The sequence below is a fragment of the Oncorhynchus nerka genome, linkage group LG24 (assembly GCF_034236695.1).
Source record: "Oncorhynchus nerka isolate Pitt River linkage group LG24, Oner_Uvic_2.0, whole genome shotgun sequence".
NCBI lineage: Eukaryota > Metazoa > Chordata > Actinopteri > Salmoniformes > Salmonidae > Oncorhynchus > Oncorhynchus nerka.
In genome coordinates this window covers 95,579,018-95,591,377 of record NC_088419.1, presented here as the reverse complement: position 1 = coordinate 95,591,377, position 12,360 = coordinate 95,579,018, and the positions used below count along the sequence as shown (strand labels likewise).

Here is a 12,360-nt window from a genome sequence, read left to right as displayed (position 1 = left end):
GATTAGATAGTGAACAACCCCATGATTAGATAGTGAACAACCCCATGCCATGATTAGATAGTGAACAACCCCATGATTAGATAGTGAACAACCCCATGATTAGATAGTGAATAACCCCATGCCATGATTAGATAGTGAACAACCCCATGATTAGATAGTGAACAACCCCATGATTAGATAGTGAACAACCCCATGATTAGATAGTGAACAACCCCATGCCATGATTAGATAGTGAACAACCCCATACCATGATTAGATAGTGAAGAACCCCATGATTAGATAGTGAACAACCCCATGATTAGATAGTGAACAACCCCATGATTAGATAGTGAACAACCCCATGATTAGATAGTGAACAACCCCATTCCATGATTAGATAGTGAACAACCCCATGATTAGATAGTGAACAACCCCATTCCATGATTAGATAGTGAACAACCCCATGATTAGATAGTGAACAACCCCATTCCATGATTAGATAGTGAACAACCCCATGATTAGATAGTGAACAACCCCATGATTAGATAGTGAACAACCCCATGCCATGATTAGATAGTGAACAACCCCATGATTAGATAGTGAACAACCCCATGATTAGATAGTGAACAACCCCATGCCATGATTAGATAGTGAACAACCCCATGATTAGATAGTGAACAACCCCATGATTAGATAGTGAACAACCCCATGATTAGATAGTGAACAACCCCATGCCATGATTAGATAGTAAACAACCCCATGATTAGATAGTAAACAACCCCATGATTAGATAGTGAACAACCCCACGATTAGATAGTAAACAACCCCATGATTAGATAGTGAACAACCCCATGATTAGATAGTGAACAACCCCATGATTAGATAGTGTACAACCCCATGATTAGATAGTGCACAACCCCATACCATGATTAGATAGTGAACAACCCCATGCCATGATTAGATAGTGAACAACACCATACCATGATTAGATAGTGAACAACCCCATACCATGATTAGATAGTGAACAACCCCATGATTAGATAGTGAACAACCCCATGATTAGATAGTGAACAACCCCATGATTAGATAGTGAACAACCCCATGATTAGATAGTGAACAACCCCATGATTAGATAGTGAACAACCCCATGATTAGATAGTGAACAACCCCATGATTAGATAGTGAACAACCCCATGATTAGATAGTGAACAACCCCATGCCATGATTAGATAGTGAACAACCCCATGATTAGATAGTGAACAACCCCATGATTAGATAGTGAACAACCCCATGCCATGATTAGATAGTAAACAACCCCATGATTAGATAGTGAACAACCCCACGATTAGATAGTGAACAACCCCATGATTAGATAGTGAACAACCCCACGATTAGATAGTGAACAACCCCATGATTAGATCGTAAACAACCCCATGATTAGATAGTGAACAACCCCATGATTAGATAGTGAACAACCCCATGATTAGATAGTGAACAACCCCATGATTAGATAGTGAACAACCCCGATTAGATAGTGAACAACCCCATGATTAGATAGTGAACAACCCCATGATTAGATAGTGAACAACCCCATACCATGATTGGATAGTGAACAACCCCATGATTAGATAGTGAACAACCCCATGATTAGATGGTGAACAACCCCATGCCATGATTAGATAGTGAACAACCCCATGCCGTGATTAGATAGTGAACAACCCCATGCCATGATTAGATAGTGAACAACCCCATGATTAGATAGTGAACAACCCCATGATTAGATAGTGAACAACCCCATGATTAGATAGTGAACAACCCCATGATTAGATAGTGAACAACCCCATACCATGATTGGATAGTGAACAACCCCATGCCATGATTAGATAGTGAACAACCCCATGATGATTAGATAGTGAACAACCCCATGCCATGATTAGATAGTGAACAACCCCATGATTAGATAGTGAACAACCCCATGATTAGATAGTGAACAACCCCATGATTAGATAGTGAACAACCCCATTCCATGATTAGATAGTGAACAACCCCATGCCATGATTAGATAGTGAACAACCCCATGATTAGATAGTGAACAACCCCATGATTAGATAGTGAACAACCCCATGATTAGATAGTAAACAACCCCATGATTAGATAGTGAACAACCCCATGATTAGATAGTGAACAACCCCATGATTAGATAGTGAACAACCCCATGATTAGATAGTAAACAACCCCATGATTAGATAGTGAACAACCCCATGATTAGATAGTGAACAACCCCATGATTAGATAGTGAACAACCCCATGATTAGATAGTGAACAACCCCATGATTAGATAGTGAACAACCCCATACCATGATTAGATAGTGAACAACCCCATGATTAGATAGTGAACAACCCCATGATTAGATAGTGAACAACCCCATGATTAGATAGTGAACAACCCCATGATTAGATAGTGAACAACCCCATGATTAGATAGTGAACAACCCCATGCCATGATTAGATAGTGAACAACCCCATGATTAGATAGTGAACAACCCCATGATTAGATAGTGAACAACCCCATGCCATGATTAGATAGTAAACAACCCCATGCCATGATTAGATAGTGAACAACCCCATGATTAGATAGTGAACAACGCCATGATTAGATAGTGAACAACCCCATGATTAGATAGTGAACAACCCCATGCCATGATTAGATAGTGAACAACCCCATGATTAGATAGTGAACAACCCCATGATTAGATAGTGAACAACCCCATGCCATGATTAGATAGTGAACAACCCCATGATTAGATAGTGAACAACCCCATGATTCGATAGTGAACAACCCCATGATTAGATAGTGAACAACCCCATGATTAGATAGTGAACAACCCCATGCCATGATTAGATAGTGAACAACCCCATGATTAGATAGTGAACAACCCCATGATTAGATAGTGAATAACCCCATGCCATGATTAGATAGTGAACAACCCCATGATTAGATAGTGAACAACCCCATGATTAGATAGTGAACAACCCCATGATTAGATAGTGAACAACCCCATGCCATGATTAGATAGTGAACAACCCCATACCATGATTAGATAGTGAAGAACCCCATGATTAGATAGTGAACAACCCCATGATTAGATAGTGAACAACCCCATGATTAGATAGTGAACAACCCCATGATTAGATAGTGAACAACCCCATGCCATGATTAGATAGTGAACAACCCCATGATTAGATAGTGAACAACCCCATGCCATGATTAGATAGTGAACAACCCCATGATTAGATAGTGAACAACCCCATGCCATGATTAGATAGTGAACAACCCCATGATTAGATAGTGAACAACCCCATGATTAGATAGTGAACAACCCCATGCCATGATTAGATAGTGAACAACCCCATGATTAGATAGTGAACAACCCCATGATTAGATAGTGAACAACCCCATGCCATGATTAGATAGTGAACAACCCCCATGATTAGATAGTGAACAACCCCATGATTAGATAGTGAACAACCCCATGATTAGATAGTAAACAACCCCATTCCATGATTAGATAGTAAACAACCCCATGATTAGATAGTAAACAACCCCATGATTAGATAGTGAACAACCCCATTCCATGATTAGATAGTAAACAACCCCATGATTAGATAGTGAACAACCCCATGATTAGATAGTGAACAACCCCATGATTAGATAGTGAAACCCCATGATTAGATAGTGCACAACCCCATACCATGATTAGATAGTGAACAACCCCATGCCATGATTAGATAGTGAACAACACCATACCATGATTAGATAGTGAACAACCCCATACCATGATTAGATAGTGAACAACCCCATGATTAGATAGTGAACAACCCCATGATTAGATAGTGAACAACCCCATGATTAGATAGTGAACAACCCCATGATTAGATAGTGAACAACCCCATGATTAGATAGTGAACAACCCCATGATTAGATAGTGAACAACCCCATGATTAGATAGTGAACAACCCCATGATTAGATAGTGAACAACCCCATGCCATGATTAGATAGTGAACAACCCCATGATTAGATAGTGAACAACCCCATGATTAGATAGTGAACAACCCCATGCCATGATTAGATAGTAAACAACCCCATGATTAGATAGTGAACAACCCCACGATTAGATAGTGAACAACCCCATGATTAGATAGTGAACAACCCCACGATTAGATAGTGAACAACCCCATGATTAGATCGTAAACAACCCCATGATTAGATAGTGAACAACCCCATGATTAGATAGTGAACAACCCCATGATTAGATAGTGAACAACCCCATGATTAGATAGTGAACAACCCCACGATTAGATAGTGAACAACCCCATGATTAGATAGTGAACAACCCCATGATTAGATAGTGAACAACCCCATACCATGATTGGATAGTGAACAACCCCACGATTAGATAGTGAACAACCCCATGATTAGATAGTGAACAACCCCATGCCATGATTAGATAGTGAACAACCCCATGCCATGATTAGATAGTGAACAACCCCATGCCATGATTAGATAGTGAACAACCCCATGATTAGATAGTGAACAACCCCATGATTAGATAGTGAACAACCCCATGATTAGATAGTGAACAACCCCATGATTAGATAGTGAACAACCCCATACCATGATTGGATAGTGAACAACCCCATGCCATGATTAGATAGTGAACAACCCCATGCCATGATTAGATAGTGAACAACCCCATGCCATGATTAGATAGTGAACAACCCCATGATTAGATAGTGAACAACCCCATGATTAGATAGTGAACAACCCCATGATTAGATAGTGAACAACCCCCATGCCATGATTAGATAGTGAACAACCCCATGCCATGATTAGATAGTGAACAACCCCATGATTAGATAGTGAACAACCCCATGATTAGATAGTGAACAACCCCATGATTAGATAGTAAACAACCCCATGATTAGATAGTGAACAACCCCATGATTAGATAGTGAACAACCCCATGATTAGATAGTGAACAACCCCATGATTAGATAGTAAACAACCCCATGATTAGATAGTGAACAACCCCATGATTAGATAGTGAACAACCCCATGATTAGATAGTGAACAACCCCATGATTAGATAGTGAACAACCCCATGATTAGATAGTGAACAACCCCATACCATGATTAGATAGTGAACAACCCCATGATTAGATAGTGAACAACCCCATGATTAGATAGTGAACAACCCCATGATTAGATAGTGAACAACCCCATGATTAGATAGTGAACAACCCCATGATTAGATAGTGAACAACCCCATGCCATGATTAGATAGTGAACAACCCCATGATTAGATAGTGAACAACCCCATGATTAGATAGTGAACAACCCCATGCCATGATTAGATAGTAAACAACCCCATGATTAGATAGTGAACAACCCCACGATTAGATAGTGAACAACCCCATGATTAGATAGTGAACAACCCCACGATTAGATAGTGAACAACCCCATGATTAGATAGTAAACAACCCCATGATTAGATAGTGAACAACCCCATGATTAGATAGTGAACAACCCCATGATTAGATAGTGAACAACCCCATGATTAGATAGTGAACAACCCCACGATTAGATAGTGAACAACCCCATGATTAGATAGTGAACAACCCCATGATTAGATAGTGAACAACCCCATACCATGATTGGATAGTGAACAACCCCACGATTAGATAGTGAACAACCCCATGATTAGATAGTGAACAACCCCATGCCATGATTAGATAGTGAACAACCCCATGCCATGATTAGATAGTGAACAACCCCATGATTAGATAGTGAACAACCCCATGATTAGATAGTGAACAACCCCATGATTAGATAGTGAACAACCCCATGATTAGATAGTGAACAACCCCATACCATGATTGGATAGTGAACAACCCCATGCCATGATTAGATAGTGAACAACCCCATGCCATGATTAGATAGTGAACAACCCCATGCCATGATTAGATAGTGAACAACCCCATGATTAGATAGTGAACAACCCCATGATTAGATAGTGAACAACCCCATGATTAGATAGTGAACAACCCCATGATTAGATAGTGAACAACCCCATGATTAGATAGTGAACAACCCCATGATTAGATAGTGAACAACCCCATGATTAGATAGTGAACAACCCCATGATTAGATAGTAAACAACCCCATGATTAGATAGTGAACAACCCCATGCCATGATTAGATAGTGAACAACCCCATGATTAGATAGTGAACAACCCCATGATTAGATAGTGAACAACCCCATGATTAGATAGTAAACAACCCCATGATTCGATAGTGAACAACCCCATGATTAGATAGTGAACAACCCCATGATTAGATAGTGAACAACCCCATGATTAGATAGTGAACAACCCCATGATTAGATAGTGAACAACCCCATGATTAGATAGTGAACAACCCCATGCCATGATTAGATAGTGAACAACCCCATGATTAGATAGTGAACAACCCCATGATTAGATAGTAAACAACCCCATGATTAGATAGTGAACAACCCCATGATTAGATAGTGAACAACCCCATGATTAGATAGTGAACAACCCCATGCCATGATTAGATAGTGAACAACCCCATGATTAGATAGTGAACAACCCCATGATTAGATAGTGAACAACCCCATGATTAGATAGTGAACAACCCCATGATTAGATAGTGAACAACCCCATGATTAGATAGTGAACAACCCCATGATTAGATAGTGAACAACCCCATGATTAGATAGTGAACAACCCCATGATTAGATAGTGAACAACCCCAATTAGAACCCCATGATTAGATAGTGAACAACCCCATGATTAGATAGTGAACAACCCCATGATTAGATAGTGAACAACCCCATGCCATGATTAGATAGTGAACAACCCCATGCCATGATTAGATAGTGAACAACCCCATGCCATGATTAGATAGTGAACAACCCCATGATTAGATAGTGAACAACCCCATGATTAGATAGTGAACAACCCCTTGTATCTTTTATTATTTTTTTATAGCTCACTTACTTCAAATGTAATAGGTGGTATTAGAGACCGTCTGTGGCCTCCGTCGTATCCAGCCCACTCAAACACGGCTGTTTTGGCCTGAAAAAAGGGAACTACAGTATTTGAAGGTGGAACACTACTTCCTCATGACTCTGTTTTTTACTCTGGTCTGGGTAAGTCAACATGACACAGGAAAGATGTTTCAGCATCTCAGAGGTCACCAGGGTTACTTAGAGATTGATAGATATAGAAAATGGATGAGCTTGGTGCAAAAAAAATTTGATTAACGTTTTAATTTTCTAATATGATTTTCTTCCCAAATGAAACCCTATTCCCTTATATATAGTGGGTTACTTTTGGCCAGAGCCCTATGGGCCCTATAGTAGTGCACTATATAGGGAATAGGGTGCCATTTGGGACAGGTCCTAGGGTTTAGAATCATGTTAAAACATTACCTTCTCTTCTATGGAGTAGAGCAGCTTGGTCAGTTGTTCCAGCCTGAAGGACACAGACTGGTCGGAATCTGCTGACACCTAGAAATGAAAATAGAAACGTGATGTGAATTAGACATTTAAAAAGACAACAGAATTCATTTGAAACCAATTACTGGAAAAATGATATTCTATTGATAGGCAGAGTGTCTATTTCTGCAGAATAACCAAAGAAATTCCGCCTCGCTCCACAGGTAGTATCACATTTTCATTTCATTTCATTACAGTACAACGGTTTGATTTGTTTGATCGTAGCTAGCTACATAGCTAGCTACATAGCCGTCTCTGTATCAAAGATAATTGTGTAGTCTAGAGCGATTTTCTAGGTTACCTAGCCAGCTATTGTCGTTCTTTTAACGCAACGTAACGTAATCAACAACGCAGCCACTGCCAGCTAGCCTACAAAGTCAACAACGCAGCCACTGCCACCTAGCCTACTTCAGCAGTACTGTATCAATTTTAATCATTTTAGTCAATAAGATTCTTGCTACGTAAGCTCAACTTTCTGAACATTCGAGACGTGTAGTCTACTTGTCATTCCAATCTCCTTTGCATTAGCGTAGCCTCTTCTGTAGCCTGTCAACTATGTGTCTGTCTATCCCTGTTCTCTCCTCTCTGCACAGACCATACAAACGCTCCACACCGCGTGGCCGCGGCCACCCTAATCTGGTGGTCCCAGCGCGCACGACCCACGTGGAGTTCCAGGTCTCCGGTAGCCTCTGGAACTGCCGATCTGCGGCCAACAAGGCAGAGTTCATCTCAGCCTATGCCTCCCTCCAGTCCCTCGACTTCTTGGCACTGACGGAAACATGGATCACCACAGATAACACTGCTACTCCTACTGCTCTCTCTTCGTCCGCCCACGTGTTCTCGCACACCCCGAGAGCTTCTGGTCAGCGGGGTGGTGACACCGGGATCCTCATCTCTCCCAAGTGGTCATTCTCTCTTTCTCCCCTTACCCATCTGTCTATCGCCTCCTTTGAATTCCATGCTGTCACAGTTACCAGCCCTTTCAAGCTTAACATCCTTATCATTTATCGCCCTCCAGGTTCCCTCGGAGAGTTCATCAATGAGCTTGATGCCTTGATAAGCTCCTTTCCTGAGGACGGCTCACCTCTCACAGTTCTGGGCGACTTTAACCTCCCCACGTCTACCTTTGACTCATTCCTCTCTGCCTCCTTCTTTCCACTCCTCTCCTCTTTTGACCTCTCCCTCTCACCTTCCCCCCCTACTCACAAGGCAGGCAATACGCTCGACCTCATCTTTACTAGATGCTGTTCTTCCACTAACCTCATTGCAACTCCCCTCCAAGTCTCCGACCACTACCTTGTATCCTTTTCCCTCTCGCTCTCATCCAACACTTCCCACACTGCCCCTACTCGGATGGTAGGGGCATCCGCTACTCTCTCCTCTTCCATCCTATCATCTCTTCCCTCTGCTCAAACCTTCTCCAACCTATCTCCTGATTCTGCCTCCTCAACCCTCCTCTCCTCCCTTTCTGCATCCTTTGACTCTCTATGTCCCCTATCCTCCAGGCCGGCTCGGTCCTCCCCTCCCGCTCCGAGGCTCGACGACTCATTGCGAGCTCACAGAACAGGGCTCCGGGCAGCCGAGCGGAAATGGAGGAAAACTCGCCTCCCTGCGGACCTGGCATCCTTTCACTCCCTCCTCTCTACATTTTCCTCTTCTGTCGCTGCTGCTAAAGCCACTTTCTACCACTCTACATTCCAAGCATCTGCCTCTAACCCTAGGAAGCTCTTTGCCACCTTCTCCTCCCTCCTGAATCCCCCTCCCCCTCCCCCCATCCTCCCTCTCTGCAGATGACTTCGTCAACCATTTTGAAAAGAAGGTTGACGACATCCGATCCTCGTTTGCTAAGTCAAACGACACCGCTGGTTCTGCTCACACTGCCCTACCCTGTGCTCTGACCTCTTTCTCCCCTCTCTCTCCAGATGAAATCTCGCGTCTTGTGACGGCCGGCCGCCCAACAACCTGCCCGCTTGACCCTATCCCCTCCTCTCTTCTCCAGACCATTTCCGGAGACCTTCTCCCTTACCTCACCTCGCTCATCAACTCATCCCTGACCGCTGGCTACGTTGACCGCCCTTCCGTCTTCAAGAGAGCGAGAGTTGCACCCCTTCTGAAAAAACCTACACTCGATCCCTCCGATGTCAACAACTACAGACCAGTATCCCTTCTCTCTTTTCTCTCCAAAACCCTTGAACGTGCCGTCCTTGGCCAGCTCTCCCGCTATCTCTCTCAGAATGACCTTCTTGATCCAAATCAGTCAGGTTTCAAGACTAGTCATTCAACTGAGACTGCTCTTCTCTGTATCACGGAGGCGCTCCGCACTGCTAAAGCTAACTCTCTCTCTTCTGCTCTCATCCTTCTAGACCTATCGGATGCCTTCGATACTGTGAACCATCAGATCCTCCTCTCCACCCTCTCCGAGTTGGGCATCTCCGGCGCGGCCCACGCTTGGATTGCGTCCTACCTGACAGGTCGCTCCTACCAGGTGGCGTGGCGAGAATCCGTCTCCTCACCACGCGCTCTCACCACTGGTGTCCCCCAGGGCTCTGTTCTAGGCCCTCTCCTATTCTCGCTATACACCAAGTCACTTGGCTCTGTCATAACCTCACATGGTCTCTCCTATCATTGCTATGCAGACGACACACAATTAATCTTCTCCTTTCCCCCTTCTGATGACCAGGTGGCGAATCGCATCTCTGCATGTCTGGCAGACATATCAGTGTGGATGACGGATCACCACCTCAAGCTGAACCTCGGCAAGACGGAGCTGCTCTTCCTCCCGGTGAAGGACTGCCCGTTCCATGATCTCGCCATCACGGTTGACAACTCCACTGTGTCCTCCTCCCAGAGCGCTAAGAACCTTGGCGTGATCCTGGACAACACCCTGTCGTTCTCAACTAACATCAAGGCGGTGGCCCGTTCCTGTAGGTTCATGCTCTACAACATCCGCAGAGTACGACCCTGCCTCACACAGGAAGCGGCGCAGGTCCTAATCCAGGCACTTGTCATCTCCCATCTGGATTACTGCAACTCGCTGTTGGCTGGGCTCCCTGCCTGTGCCATTAAACCCCTACAACTCATCCAGAACGCCGCAGCCCGTCTGGTGTTCAACCTTCCCAAGTTCTCTCACGTCACCCCGCTCCTCCGCTCTCTCCACTGGCTTCCAGTTGAAGCTCGCATCCGCTACAAGACCATGGTGCTTGCCTACGGAGCTGTGAGGGGAACGGTACCTCCAGGCTCTGATCAGGCCCTACACCCAAACAAGGGCACTGCGTTCATCCACCTCTGGCCTGCTCGCCTCCCTACCACTGAGGAAGTACAGTTCCCGCTCAGCCCAGTCAAAACTGTTCGCTGCCCTGGCCCCCCAATGGTGGAACAAACTCCCTCACGACGCCAGGACAGCGGAGTCAATCACCACCTTCCGGAGACACCTGAAACCCCACCTCTTTAAGGAATACCTAGGATAGGATAAAGTAATCCCTCTCACCCCCCCCCCCTTAAAAGATTTAGATGCACTATTGTAAAGTGGCTGTTCCACTGGATGTCATAAGTTGAATGCACCAATTTGTAAGTCGCTCTGGATAAGAGCGTCTGCTAAATGACTTAAATGTAAATGTAAATTAAATGGGCAGAGGTAGGCTACACTAGAGTAGAATAGAGCAGAGGTAGACTACACTATAGTAGAATAGAGCAGAGGTAGACTACAGTACAGTAGAATAGAGCAGAGGTAGGCTACACTATAGTAGAATAGAGCAGAGGTAGACTACACTATAGTAGAATAGAGCAGAGGTAGACTACACTATAGTAGAATAGAGCAGAGGTAGACTACACTATAGTAGAATAGAGCAGAGGTAGGCTACAGTACAGTAGAATAGAGCAGAGGTAGACTACACTATAGTAGAATAGAGCAGAGGTAGACTACACTATAGTAGAATAGAGCAGAGGTAGACTACACTATAGTAGAATAGAGCAGAGGTAGGCTACAGTACAGTAGAATAGAGCAGAGGTAGGCTACACTATAGTAGAATAGAGCAGAGGTAGGCTACACTATAGTAGAATAGAGCAGAGGTAGGCTACAGTACAGTAGAATAGAGCAGAGGTAGGCTACACTATAGTAGAATAGAGCAGAGGTAGGCTACACTATAGTAGAATAGAGCAGAGGTAGGCTACACTATAGTAGAAGAGAGCAGAGGTAGACTACACTAAAGTAGAATAGAGCAGAGGTAGACTACAGTACAGTAGAATAGAGCAGAGGTAGACTACACTATAGTAGAATAGAACAAAGGTAGACTACACTACAGTAGAATAGAGCAGAGGTAGACTACACTACAGTAGAATAGAGCAGAGGTAGATTACACTATAGTAGAATAGAGCAGAGGTAGACTACAGTACAGTAGAATAGAGCAGAGGTAGACTACAGTACACTACAGTAGAATAGAGCAGAGGTAGACTATAGTACAGTAGAATAGTGCAGAGGTAGACTACAGTACAGTAGAATAGAGCAGAGGTAGACTACAGTACAGTAGAATAGAGCAGAGGTAGACTACAGTACAGTAGAATAGAGGAGAGGTAGACTACACTATAGTAGAATAGAGCAGAGGTAGACTACACTACAGTAGAATAGAGCAGAGGTAGACTACAATACAGTAGAATAGAGCAGAGGTAGACTACAGTACAGTAGAATAGAGCAGAGGTAGACTACACTATAGTAGAATAGAGCAGAGGTAGACTACAGTACAGTAGAATAGAGCAGAGGTAGACTACAGTACAGTAGAATAGAGCAGAGGTAGACTACAG

General features: G+C 43.6%; 1 protein-coding gene across 2 annotated transcripts in view; it reads right to left on the bottom strand.

The window, feature by feature from the left end:
* Positions 1-12,360, bottom strand: part of LOC115125771 (phosphatidylinositol 3,4,5-trisphosphate 5-phosphatase 1-like) — a 76,220-nt gene that overhangs the window by 32,063 nt on the left and 31,797 nt on the right. For both annotated transcript variants that reach the window (XM_065009357.1, XM_065009358.1), the window contains exons 7-8: positions 7,498-7,575; positions 7,064-7,141 (exon numbers count right to left, since the gene is read on the bottom strand). In XM_065009357.1, the coding sequence (XP_064865429.1) occupies positions 7,064-7,141; positions 7,498-7,575 (156 nt within the window). The remainder of the gene's footprint in view (positions 1-7,063; positions 7,142-7,497; positions 7,576-12,360) is intronic.